This window comes from Oncorhynchus keta, chromosome 28 (assembly GCF_023373465.1).
Source record: "Oncorhynchus keta strain PuntledgeMale-10-30-2019 chromosome 28, Oket_V2, whole genome shotgun sequence".
Lineage (NCBI taxonomy): Eukaryota > Metazoa > Chordata > Actinopteri > Salmoniformes > Salmonidae > Oncorhynchus > Oncorhynchus keta.
In genome coordinates, this window is record NC_068448.1 from 70,040,599 (window position 1) to 70,054,989 (window position 14,391).

Consider the following 14,391-nt stretch of genomic DNA (forward strand, 5'->3'; position numbering starts at 1 on the left):
AACACTTTTTTTGTCACTACATGATTCCATATGTGTTATTTCATAGTGTTGATGTCTTCACTATTATTCTGCAATGTAGAAAATAGTACAAATAAAGAAATCATTGAATATGTAGGTGTGCCCAAATTTTTGACAGGTACTGAAAATACATATATTTATTAAACATTCAACTACATGGAAGAACGTGGAACAGCAGATAGTCCCCAAAAATAATCTAAGGGACATTTATTCTTCAGTGTCTGTCCTATTCTGAGAGATATATACAGTTGAAGTCGGAAGTTTACATACACTTAGGTTGGAGTCATTACAACACGTTTTTCAACAACTCTACAAATTTCTTGTTAACAAACTATAGATTTTGCAAGTCAGTTAGGACATCTACTTTGTGCATGACACAAGTCATTTTTCCAACAATTGTTTACATACAGATTATTTCACTTATACTTCACTGTATCACAATTCCAGTGGGTCAGAAGTTCACATAAACTAAGTTGACTGTGCCTTTAAACAGCTTGGAAAATTCCAGAAAATGATGTCATGGCTTTAGAAGCTTCTGATAGGCTAATTGACATCATTTGAGTCAATTGGAGGTTTACCTGTGGATGCATTTCAAGGCCTACCTTCAAACTCAGTGCCTCTCTGCTTGACCTAAGAAAAATAATTGTATACCTCCACAAGTCTGGTTCATCCTTGGGAGCAATTTCCAAATGCCTGAAGGTACCACGTTCATCTGTACAAACAATAGTACACAAGTATAAACACCATGGGACCACGCAGCTGTCATACCGCTCAGAAAGGACATGCCTTCTGTCTCCTAGAGATGAACGTTCTTTGGTGTGAAAAGTGCAAATCAATCCCAGAACAACAGCAAAGGACCTTGTGAAGATGCTGGAGGAAACAGGTACAAAAGTATCTATATCCACAGTAAAACAAGTCCTATATCGACATAACTTGAAAGGCCAATCAGCAAGGAAGAAGCCACTGCTCCAAAACCGCCATAAAAAAAGCCAGACTACGGTTTGCAACTGTACATGGAGACAAAGACACACACTTTTTGTAGACATGTCCTCTGGTCTGATGAAACAAAAATTGAATTGTTTGGCCATAATGACCATCGATATGTTTGGAGGAAAAAGAGGGAGGCTTGCAAGCTGAAGAACACCATCCCAACCGTGAAGCACGAGGGTGGCAGCATCTTGCTGTAGGGGTGCTTTGCTGCAAGAGGGACAGGTGCACTTCACAAAATAGATGGCATCATGAAAATGGAAAATTATGTGGATGGATTGAAGCAACATCTCAAGACATCAGTCAGGAAGTTAAAGCTTGGTTGCAAATGGGTCTTGCAAATGAACATTGATTTCATTTTCATTATTTAACCTCTTACTTTTGGCATTAAACTATCTCCATATATACTTCCATTCATTTTTTAACAACTGGTACCAGGGGACATTCAGACGAGGCTTATCGGAATCCTAGAGCAAAACAACCGACATGTACGTGTTTGTGAGAGCCTCACCTTTCCACAGAGGGGTCATATTAGTGTGTAGCCCCAACTGTTTGGACGCTCCAGACAGAAGTTGGCAGATTGGCTGTACCGACTTCAGTTGAGTCCCAAGACGCTTGTTGGGATCTTAGAACAAAACGGAGAACGTGATCATGTTTGTGAGAGTCTCACCTTTCTATAAAGTGAGAAGATTTATTTTTGGGTCGTCTCAAACACTGCTCTAGCTCTGCCACCTTTCACTGCAGATGCGGAAGTGTGACATTGGCGGATGTGTTGGATTGAGATGCATCCAATTAAAAAACAAACATATATCTTTAGTTTAAATTGATTTTTTTATTACACTATTTCGATTTCCTCGGGTCCACTGAAATCGCCTGTTGGGGGTAACTACTACTTCTACTTTGAATGTTGTAGATATCAATTTCCCCATCAACATACACCCATATCAAACATATTACATTTCAAACTTCACATTTATCTAGTAGGGCCCTAGAGGTTATTTATTGGAATGAACTATATCAGCAAATTGTCCATGATAAGGGGTCGGTTTGTTTGGTATCGATAACCTTTGGTTTATATTCCCAGCTCTAGTTCGTAGTCCTGCAAATAATCAATGCTCTATCTATCTGACCAGGAAAACATTACAAGAAACTTGTAAGTCAGGACAGCATATTTGTGACATTGAACCCATTTTTTAGGCTTCACAAAATCCCTGCCTTTGTGTATTGAAGATTGGACACCCCCATGAATGCAGAGTGATAGAAAACCATGTTTAATATGTTTTCTTGATTGTATCTCTCTTGAAACAGATAGTGGGAGCTATTTCCTCTTAATAAGGAATGGCATGAAATAACATTTGAGTAGTTGAATAGCTATATAGAATTGTGCATTTTGTATTTATTAGAGTTTCAGGCTACTTTTCTGTGATGTACCTACATCAATGTCTTGCCACAGTAACTTCAGAATATGCACAATTACACTAGATTCAAAATGGTTCAGTAGATTCTGGCCTGATGTAACATGGAAATTATGTCTTTTGAAAATATTACAGAATGTCAAACATAGTCTGGATCTTAATCGTCACTCTCTCAGCTCGCTGCTGTGGGGCTGTGTTGTCAAAAGAGAGTAGAAAAAACACATGACCTAGAAAGCAATTGGTTAACTCTTTGTTTTCTCCCTCAGGGTGGAGGGAGTTGCCACTCAGTCAGCCCTACGAAAGGTTTCTTCACCCGGGGACCCTTCAGTCGGCCCTCCAGTCCCAAGTCAGCCCCTGCCAGGACCAAGAACAGCCCAGGCTCCCCCAAAACCATCTTCCCCTGCCCTTCGTCCCAACAGGACTCCCCACCCAAGTCGTCTCGTCGCCTGAGCTTCAGCGGCATCTTCCGCTCCTCCTCCAGGGACTCTACCTCTAACTCCACCTCTCCAGTCAGCGTCAAGGTCTTCTCCAGGGCCAGGAAAGGTAAGGCCAGTTGCTCTGTGTGTAACAGGGTTGGTTCAGTGAACCACGCTCGCATGATCTGTCACCTTCTATGAAAAATGGAGAGTTGTGTTAGCTCCCCGACTTAATGCCTAGGCTTTAGCTCAAAGGGCTAATATAGTACATTCGCACTCGGGAAACCTGGATTCGAACTCTGGTCAGTCACATATGTGCAGTATTTGTCTGAAGGGCGGGAACAGAATACAAACTACAACATAGCTCAAGTTGTTCCTCTGCTGGTGTGGTAGTTAGTGTTGTGTACTTTTAGGTTGTTTTAGTAGATGGAAATGCCTGCATTGTCTATTGGGCAAGTGGTTGAGGGGGGTGATGCTCATTCTTGTTGGTTGTGACGGGTCAACCCTGTGGAAATGCTGCCAAATGGGTATGATTGTGATATTCATCGTCATTTGACACAAAATAAGTAATTTAGTTGCGTTCGATCATGAAATTAGTTTTTCTTCTATAGTCTACAGTAGGGTTCCCCAACTGGTGGCCCGAATTTGGCCCGAGGGTGGTTTCTGAGCAAAATGAATAAATATATATATTTTCTTATTATTATTATAATTTTTTATTGTTAGACATAAAATTAAATCAAATGTATTTATAAAGCTTCTTAAATCCTCTGAAATCTCAAAGTGCGCGTAGGTATGTACAGAAGGACCAAATGGGAAAGATAGGTAGGAGCAAGTCCATGTAATGCTTTGTAGGTTAGCAGTAAAACCTTGAAATCAGCCCTTGCCTTAACAGGAAGCTAGCCTATCTACACTGATAAAATTTTCATACAATTTTTTGGTTCTAGTCAAGATTCTAGCAACCGTGTTTAGCACTAACTGAAAGTTTATTTAGTGTTTTATCCTGGTATCTGGAAAGTAGAGCATTGCAGTAGTCTAACCTAGAAAGGACAAAAGCATGGATACATTTTTCTGCATCATTTTTGGACACAACGTTTCTGATTTTTGCAATGTTACGTAGATGGAAAAAAGCTGTCCTTGAAATAGTCTTGATATGTTCGTCAAAAGAGAGATCAGGGTCCAGAGTAATGCCGAGGTCCTTCGCAGTTTTATTTGAGACAAATGTACAACCATCAAGATTAAAAGACTGTAGAAACACCAGGAAATTAGCTCCAATTGATTTTAATTTAAGAGATCTGTTCCCAAGTATTCCCACGCAAAATATATTTTATTTTAAATTGAACCTTTGTTTAACTAGGCAAGGTAGTTGAGAACATTTTTTTTTTTTACAATGATGGCCGACACCGGCCAAACACGGACAACTGTGTGCCGCCCTATGTGACTCCCAATCACGGCTGGTTGTGATACAGCCTGGATTCGAATCCATGGTGTCTGTAGTGACACCTCAAGCACTGAGATGCAGTGCCTTAGACCGCTGCGCCACTCGGCAGTGTAATAATAGAGAGACACGTGATCGTATACAAATGTAAGCAAGGTTTGAAGTTATTATGTTTTAGTCAAGCATTATATCTGTTTGGGCTTCTTGCGGTCAATTTGCAGTCTACAAATTATTTCATTCGCTCAAGAAAAAAAAGGCCTGCGGCTGAATCTAGTTGATGATCCCTGGTCTAGAACAGTGTTTCCCAACCCTGGTCCTCCAGTACCCCCAACAGTACACAGATTTGCTGTAGCCCTTGTCAAACACACCTCATTTAACTCATTGAGGGCTTGATGATCAGTTGACAAGTTGAATCAGGCTGACAATAAAATGTATGCTGTTGTGGGCAGGGGCGCAACTTTCACTGGGTACTTTCATGTTCTGAAATGTCATTTTTGTCCCCCTCAGTTTTATCATTTGAATGTGATGCAACGGTGTGCTTTAAGACGATGCGGAGCCTACGAGCTGTCGGGAAGGCTGTTTGGACTGGCAAAAATAAAGAAGATAATAATAATAATAATAATGTCCCCCCCCTCTTCTAAAACCGAAGGTGTGCCCTCGGCTGTGGGTACTCCAGGACCAGGGTTGGGAAACAGTGGTCTCGAGTTGGATATTGTTGCTGTCAGAGGAGATGGTGTTTCTGTGGGGCTGATGTTGGACTTGCTAGCCGGGTGGATGTACGTTCTGTCTCTCACCTACCACATATTTACGTTGACTTGCAGTTGCATCCCTTTTCATTCTCCTCCTCATTTCAGAGTACATGGTAGAGCAACATGAGTTTAGTGTTTTAATTACATGCCTTTAAAAAAAAATCTACAAAACATACCAGGTGTGTAGATCTCTGGAGTATGACTGTTATTTTGGCATTGTCACGGCTTGGCAAGAGACCCTCCTTAGGGTGAAGATTTAGTAATTGAATCACTCAGTTTTAGCTAACTTTTGTTATATTATTGATATAAGCCTGCACATGCTGGTTGCCATTATAACTGACGCCTGTAATGATGGCTTTTGCATCTGTGCAGTATGAGAGCATTATTACAAGACTTACTAGAGATAAATTAATGTCCTAGAAACACGCAACCATCCATGTTGTTTTCTTCACACGTACCATCTTGAAGGCAATGTTGTTTTTTCAGACCTCACCCTATAGAAGATGAATGAGTCGTTTAGTGATAGTTTGTCTTCATGAATAGCTGTGTGGGTGTAATCCAGTACAGAGGCCCTGCTTTGCTTGAATTCAATGAGCTAGATCTATGGACTGAGTTCCTAAAAAAAAAACAGTCACAGGGACCATCTTTCCTTTTCAAGATATCTTATAATATCTACTACATGTAAATTACATCAATGGGATACGTACAGAACATGCACACATTGTCTGTCTGTTGAGAAAAGTAAGATTACTTTGACATTATGACTGTAAGTCGCTTTGGATAAAAGCGTCTGCTAAATGGCATTTATTATTATTATTATTACATTAGGGTGTAATGGTTATGGAGACTGAAGTCCTCTACATTTACATTTACATTTAAGTCATTTAGCAGACGCTCTTATCCAGAGCGACTTACAAATTGGTGCATTCACCTTATGACCACCTCTAGACCATCTATAATAGTTAGATAGAGACAGATTCTTTTCCATTTTCCAGGCAGTGTGCAAATGCCTCCAGAGCAACATCCAGGCCCTACTATCTGTACTGTATTACATTCTATAAAGTTGACTCAAATATTTGCTTACTGACAGAGTGTAGGAGTAGGCAGCTCCTGTTTTTTCAAGGCAGCTCTGCAGTTGTTAGATTTTGCTTGTTTTTTCTCCTACAGTTTAAAGACATCGGCATTCGTTTTATTTGTCACAGGTTTTAGTTTACATCTGCAGTTAGTTGTTTTGTTTTGTCTGACTTCAAATGGCTAATTCTAAAAAGGATCTTGTTTACAACTGTCATTTTTTTAAGTCGTTTTTTTTTGGGGGGGGGGGTTTCTTCATAGTTACAATGTAAATGTTGATTGAATCCTATTTGCACAAGTTATATTATACATTAAAATATAACATGGAAAGGACCAAAGTGATTCCTGCTGAAATCTATAATCTCCAAGTTGTTACAGTTTCCACTGCTCTAGTCACTATGTGTTACTGTACCTGAGATAGTGTGAGGTGTTATTGGCTGAAGCTGATAATAATAAACCAGAGGTCATGGGTATGTAGTTTTACCAGTGGAGGCTGATGAGGGGAGGAGTAAATGGAATGGTATCAAACACATGGAAACTGCATGTTTGATACCATTCCATTAATTCCATTACTAATAGCCTCCACTGAGTTTTACTATGTTTTTTTCCAGTCAGTCCTACAGAGCATGTATTCTTACAGTCTTGGTTGTCCTACAGAGCATGTATTCTTACACTCTTGGTTGTCCTACAGAGCATGTATTCTTACAGTCTTGGTTGTCCTACAGAGCATGTATTCTTACAGTCTTGGTTGTTGGTTCTTGACTCTTGACTCTTGAATTTTCCACTTCTCCACCTACTGGATAAATAAACAAACTAAATTATTGGCTTTTGGGAGAATATGTTTCTCAGATGAATAGAGAGAAAATAAAATAGATTTGATCATACCCTGACAATGTCCAGTTATAGCATGTCAGCGACCCATATCGTCCTAAATGTTATACTTTTGACTCATCTGTCCAAAGAACATTCTTCAGTCTTGATGATCATCCAGGTGCTTCCAGGCGCTTTTTGACAAACATGAGTCAACTTTCTGGATGACATGGGTCTCTTTATGTCTGGCAAAAACCAAACTATGTATTCCACAGTAAGAACCTCATGCCAACGGTCAATCATGGTGGTGGTAGTGTGATGGTTTGTGGATGCGTTGCTGCCTCAGGACCTGGACGACTTGCCTTAATAGAAGGAACCATGAATTCTACTATGTATCAGATAAATCTACAGGAGAATGTCTGGCCATCTGTCTGTGAGGTGAAGCTGAAGAACAGCTGGGTCATGCAGCAAGACAATGATCCAAAACATACAATCAAGTCTACATTATTTCTTTTTTATATATATATATATTTTTTTTTCAGTTTTGTAATGGACAGGTCTAATTCCATTTGAGATGTTGTGGCAGGACTTGAAATGAGTAATTCATGCTTGGAAACCCACAAATGTTGCTGAATTAAAGCAGTTCTGCATGCAAGAGTGGGCCAAAATTCCCCAACAGCGATGTGAGAGACTGCACAACTACAGGAAGCATTTTATTGCAGTCATTGCATCTAAATGTGGCACAACCAGTTATTGAGTGTAAGGAGGCAATTACTTTTTCAAACAGTGGGATTGGGTGTTGCATAACTTTGTTAATTAAATAAATAAAATAAGTATAATTATTTTGTGTTATTTGTAAACTCAGGTTCCTTTTATCTAATATTAGGTGTTGGTTGAAAATCTGATAACATTCAGTATCAAAAACTTGCAAATATAGAGAAAATCAGAAAGGAGGCAAATACTTTTTCCTTCTAGGATTTTGCCTGTACTTAGCTCTATTCCATTTATTGTTATCTTAAAAATCCTTAGCCCTTGCCGAAGACAAACATACCCATAACATGTTGCAGCCACAACCATGCTTGAAAATATGGAGTGTGTGTCAAGTTCTGACCTTAGTTCCTTTTTATGTCTTTGTGTTAGGTTGGTCAGGGCATGAGTTGGGGTGGGTAGTCCATGTCCTTTTCTAGGTTGTTATATTTCTACAGTGCCTTGCGAAAGTATTCAGCCCCCTTGAACTTTGCAACCTTTTGCCACATTTCAGGCTTCAAACATAAAGATATAAAACTGTATTTTTTTGTGAAGAATCAACAACAAGTGGGACACAATCATGAAGTGGAACGACATTTATTTGATATTTCAAACTTTTTTTAACAAATCAAAAACTGAAAAATTGGGCGTGCAAAATTATTCCTAACCGACTTGCCAAAACTATATTTTGTTAACAAGTTATTTGTGGAGTGGTTGAAAAACGAGTTTTAATGACACCAACCTAAGTGGTTGTAAACTTCCGACTTCAACTGTATGTACAAAATCTACATCTTGAAGAAATATGAATCTCAAAGAAATGTTAAAAACTTGCATAGGTTGAATATTCTGTCCTCCTGCCGAGTTTAAAGTGTGTTCAACAATTACCCTTTATATACACACTTCACAGCTAAGTTGAGCTACATTATGTTTCTGAACCATAACTCCAAAAAGCACATTTAGTTGATGCATAATAATTATGGGGCGGCAGGGTAGCCAAGTGGTTAGAGCGTTGGACTTAACGAAAGGTTGCAAGTTCGAATCCCCGAGCTGACAAGGTACAAATCTGTCGTTCTGCCCCTGAACAGGCAGTTAACCCACTGTTCCTAGGCCGTCATTGAAAATAAGAATTTGTTCTTAACTGACTTGCCTAGTTAAATAAAGGTAAAATAAATAAAATTAAAAAAAATTAAAAAATGATCAAGAAAGGAACATTGAAATTTTACTTACCCAAGCTCATACACATATTCAGATAGAGATAAATTACCAAATAATATAGGAAAACTTTGCTTGGAGCCAGCTGATATAATGCATTATGAGGCTGTCTAACATACTATAATTGAATACGTATGTCTTTATAATGATCATGGGATTTTAAGTCAGTTGTAAAATCGGCAGACGTCCTGGCCTGTATTACTAACTAACAAAACTAAAAGCCCATAACACCGAACATAAAGGATCCTTTATTGAGGATAAATGATGAATGATGAAGCCATTCGTTGAAAGCTAAAGTTAAATTATCAGTGAAATAGTTTATGTTCTCCAGACAAATTAGGGTTAGTTAAATTACCCATGTTGATTGCCATAGTAGTATCATGAGTAATGTAGTTATGTAGCACTTACCACTCAATTGTGTATAGAAATTAAACAAGGCAATAAGTAAATCATGTTTTAAGTAATCTTTTAACACCCAAAGCTCTCTCTAGCAAACTTGTGTATGACACGTCACTACAAAAACAATTTGGTAGATTGTCGAGAACCTGATTTGCAAATGTACGAATATGAGCAAAATCATTTGCATAACTTTTCAGCCTCATATATACTTCTACAACAAGGCAAAGTCCATGTTTCATGAGCTAAAATAATAAGAACCCAGAAATGTTCCATTCGTGGACGTGATCATTACACAGGTGCACCTTGTGCTGGGGACAATAAAAAGCCACTCTAAAATGTGCAGTTTTGTCACACAACACAAAGTCACAGATGTTTTGATGGGACATGCAATTGGTGTGCTGACTGCAGGGATGTCCACCAGTGCTGTTGCCAGAGAATTAAATGTTAATTTCTCTACCATAAGCCACCTCCAACGTCATTTTAGAGAATTTGGCAGTACGTGCAATCGGCTTCATAACTGCAGACCACGTGTAACCACTCCAGCCCAGGACCTCCACATCCGGCTTCTTCACCTGCGGGACCGTCTGAGACCAGCCACCCAAGACAGCTGATGAAGCTGTGGGTTTGCACAACCGAAGAAGTTCTGCACAAACTGTCTCAGGGAAGTTAATCTGCATGCCAGTCGTCCTAAACGGGGTCTTGACCTGACTGCAGTTTGGCATCGTAACCAACTTCAGTGGGCAACTGCTCACCTTCGATGGCCACTTGCACGCTGGAGAAGTGTGCTCTTTTCGGATGAATCCCGGTTTCAACTGTACCGGGCAAATGGCAGACAGTGTGTACGGGCTTCGTGTGGGCGAGTGGTTTGATGATGTCAACGCTGTGAACAGAGTGACCCATGGTGGCGGTGTGGCGTATAAGCTACGGACAACGAACACAACTGCATTTTATTTATGGCAGTTTGAATGCACAGAGATACCGTGATGAGGTCGTAGGGCCCATTGTCATGCCATTCGTCCACTGCCATCACCACATGTTTCAGCATGATAATGCACAGCCCCATGTTGCAAGGATCTGTACACAATTCCTGGTAGCTGAAAATGTCTCAGTTCTTCCATGGCCGGCATACTCACTAGACATGTCACCACCTATTGAGCATGTTTGGGATGCTCTGGATCAACGTGTACGACAGCCTTCCAGTTCCTGACAATTTCCAGCAACTTCACACAGCCATTGAAGAGGAGTGGGAAAACATTCCGCAGTCCACGATCAACAGCCTGATCAACTCTATGTGAAAGAGATGTGTCGGGCTGCAGGAGGTCCATGCTCCTACTTTTTTTGAAGCTATATGTGACCAACAGATGCATATCTGTATTCCCAGTCATGTGAAATTCATAGATTAGAGCCTAACAGCATCTACCCCCAAGCCATAAGACTCCTGAACAGCTAATTAAATGACTACCCAGACTATTTGCATTGTCCCCTCCCCTCTTTTACACTGCTGCTACTCTCTGTTTATTATTTATGCAAAGTCACTTTAACTCTACCGACATGTACAGTACATATTACCTCAATTACCTTGACTTACCTGTGCCCCTGCACATTTGCTCTGTACTGGTACCCCCTGTATATAGCCTCGCTACTGTTATTTTACTGCTGCTCTTTAATTACTTGTTTGTTATTTAGATATTTTTTTTTACTTAACATATTTTTCTTAACTGCATTATTGTTGGTTAAGGGCTTTGTAAGTACGCATTTCACTGTAAGGTTGTATTCGGTGCGTGTGACAAATACAATTTTATTTGATTTAATGAATTTACTTCAATTGACTGATTTCCATATATGAACTGTAACGCAGTAAAATCTTTGAAATTGTTGCATGTAGCGTTTATTTTTATTCAGTGTATTTATTATACCGGGGTGGCAGGTAGTGTAGTGGTTAGAGCAGTGGACTAGTAACCTAAAGGTTGCAAGATCAAATCCCCGAGCTGACAAGGTTCAAATCTGACCTTAACAAGGCAGAAAATAAGAATTTGCTCTTAACTGACTTGCCTAGTTAAATAAAGGTAAAACATGAAATAAAATACAACTAATTTTATTGAAGGGGTCTATGTTGTCAAGATGAAGAATATATATGATTGTAAATATTATAAACTGTATCGAAATTCATACAAATATTTAATTGAATATCAAGCAATCTGCTTACACTTAAAATAAGTACATTTTCAAGACCAACAACAAGTTTCAACAATTAAAACATATATATATAAAAGACAGGTTGAATACAAGACATTTACTATTCTATTATTAAATTGATGATAGCTAATTATTAATGAACCATTTGTCACGTTCTGTCCATCGTTCGTATGTGTTTTCCTTGTTTTAGTGTTGGTCAGGACGTGAGCTGGGTGGGCATTCTATGTTGTGTGTCTGGTTTGTCTATTTCTATGTTTGGCCTGATATGGTTCTCAATCAGAGGCAGGTGTTAGTCATTGTCTCTGATTGGGAACCATATTTAGGTAGCCTGTTTTGTGTTGGGTTTTGTGGGTGATTGTTCCTGTCTCTGTGTTTGCACTAGATAGGACTGTTTAGGTTTTCACTTTTCTTGTTTTATATAGTCTTCATGTATAGTCGTCTTTATTAAAAACATGAATAACCACCACGCTGCATTTTGGTCCGCCTCTCTTTTACCAGAAGAAAACCCTTACACCATTCTATAATATGCAATTTTTAATTCAAAATTACCACACAATATGATTACAATTCATTAACTCACAAGGTAGAAATGCAAATGCAGTACACAAATTAAGTTAGCTCATCTTAAACAATTACAATTAACTCTGTTTATTCAGGATAATCAATGTAGTATTAACCTTTATATTAACATTATTACTAGGTCCTTTGTAATGCACCTAGTAATTAATGGAGCTACATGCACAATTATCAATAGATTGTTGTTTTATTTTAAGGACATCCAAACATGGCTTAGAATTGGCTAAAATAACTTAGCACTACTTTCATACTTTATCATAATCTAAAAAACATGTTATTAAATATTTATGTTTATCTCGTATAATTGCATTACGTTACTATTGGAGATATATAATTGACATCTAGCACTATTTACATGTATAAATGCTACATGTAGCTTCTTTAAGGGAGATTTCTTCAGTGACCCCTGATACAAGGCAGTTTCCCAGCCCTGTGGAGGTAGAGGAGGGGATGCACATACCCAGAGACAACATTGATGGAGGAACAAATGGAGAATACCAAACCAAGCTTATTGGGTTCTAAGTAATTCTGAAGTGGAATAGCTACTATCACAGTAAAATAATTAATCTGCATCGCTAACATGATAATTAAAATGATCCTAAAGGCCCTCTGCTTCATGTTATTTGTCCCTTCTCTCTCCCTGTCCCCTTCCCCCGGCCCAGGGCGTTTCAGTGCCCTGAGAACAGCCAGGCCGCAGAAGAGCTTCACAGAAAACACAATCAAGGAAAAACCCAAAGTGAAGTAATTGATTACAATTGGGGATTTAGCAAGCATATACACAAAGCAGGACCCAAGCACCATCAGCCAGACCAGCCCGGAACAACCCACCCTGTATCTCAGGGGTTTGTACTTCAGGAAGGTTACGGGGTGGACCACCGCCATGTAACGCTCAACACAGACACAACACTGGAAAAGAGGACGACCAATGTTGATTAATCCTAAACAGAAATGACTAACGCTCCCTACAGCACCATTCACTTGTAAGTAGTTGTAGATTAAAGTCAACAGGCAGGATAGGCAGAAGAGGATCTCAGACACGGTGAGGTTGAGAACGAAGAAATCTGAAGCCACCAACCCTCCTGCTCCAGTCACTATCAGCCACAGGACGTAGACATTGGTGGGGAGACCCAGGACAAGGTTGATGGCGTAGGTAGCAGTGTATATGATATTACTGGATCGATTGAGAGCATATTTGGTGAAGGAGGGGAGAGTTGTGTTGCTGTCTATGGAGGTGTTCATCTTTTTTCAAGAAGTAGTATATGCCCATCCACTGACTTGCAGATGCTGGGTACAAAAAAGTAAGTTGTAAAAGACATTTATTTCAGGTGTTTATTATTATTAAGGACAAACTTCCTCTTGGAGTGATATTTTTTCAATTCATCAACAGGTTGTTCTTATTTTATTTACAGCCACACATTACAAATGGACCTTATTCTTTAACTTGTGTTAGATAATTGAATAACCCTTCTAATATTGTTATTAAGGTAGTTATTAGGGCTGGGTATTGACAGGTAGCAATGAGATGCATATTCCCAGAGCCATATTGCCATTCTATATGCATCACAATTCTATATGTATTGTGATTTGATTCTGAAATAGGTTGGAACTGAGGGTTGTTGTATATGAAGTTCAATGGTCTTTTAAATCTTGTCAGGGAGAACTTTTCTTGTGTACAACTCCTCAAAGTCAACTATTATCTGTTGATATATGTCATTTAATGGATTTAACCAAATATCAAATTACATGATTTACAACAAAAATAAGAGTTGGTGCTTCCATGTCAAATCCAGTGAACTGTAAAATAAAAAAAGCCAACAAAATGTAACACAACGGCATGCTAACCATTAGTATAATTGAAATGTCTAGTCTCTCCAACAATCCAAACGTTTAAACATTTAAAATGATGAAATTTAGAGATTTCTAACCTGGATTGTCGGAGCGGTCTTTTCTTCTGTAAGGTTGTAGTGGTAGTGTTTGAAGTTGAATTTTGACATTCTAAACTGTCACCAGCACACCTGTGTATGTCCCTTCACTACAAAAACAAGTTTGTTAATTGTCCAGAAACTGATTTGCAAATGTAAGAACATGAGCAAAAACCATTTGCATGCTGACAAACTTCTATAACAACAATAATGCAACACAAGGTTCAGTAGAAGGTTTAATTGAAGAGGTCATATCCAGAGGTTACGGTCAAACACGTTGCAAGACAAACATCTGAAAATATGTGTAGCTCTTTGCAATTTCTTGAATTGAAAAACAAATAAAAATACATTAGAATGTATGAATAAACATAATAAATGATACAATAATGACATTTACTACATTTGCAAGGCACTAATGGGTTGAACATGTTTGCATTT

At 38.8% G+C, this 14,391-nt stretch overlaps 1 protein-coding gene across 4 annotated transcripts in view; it reads left to right on the forward strand.

Moving 5' to 3' along the window:
• Positions 1-14,391, forward strand: part of LOC118361754 (5'-AMP-activated protein kinase subunit gamma-1) — a 146,064-nt gene that overhangs the window by 27,223 nt on the left and 104,450 nt on the right. For all 4 annotated transcript variants that reach the window (XM_052483759.1, XM_052483761.1, XM_052483762.1 and 1 more), the window contains exon 3: positions 2,687-2,963. In XM_052483759.1, coding sequence (XP_052339719.1) covers positions 2,687-2,963 — 277 coding nt within the window. The remainder of the gene's footprint in view (positions 1-2,686; positions 2,964-14,391) is intronic.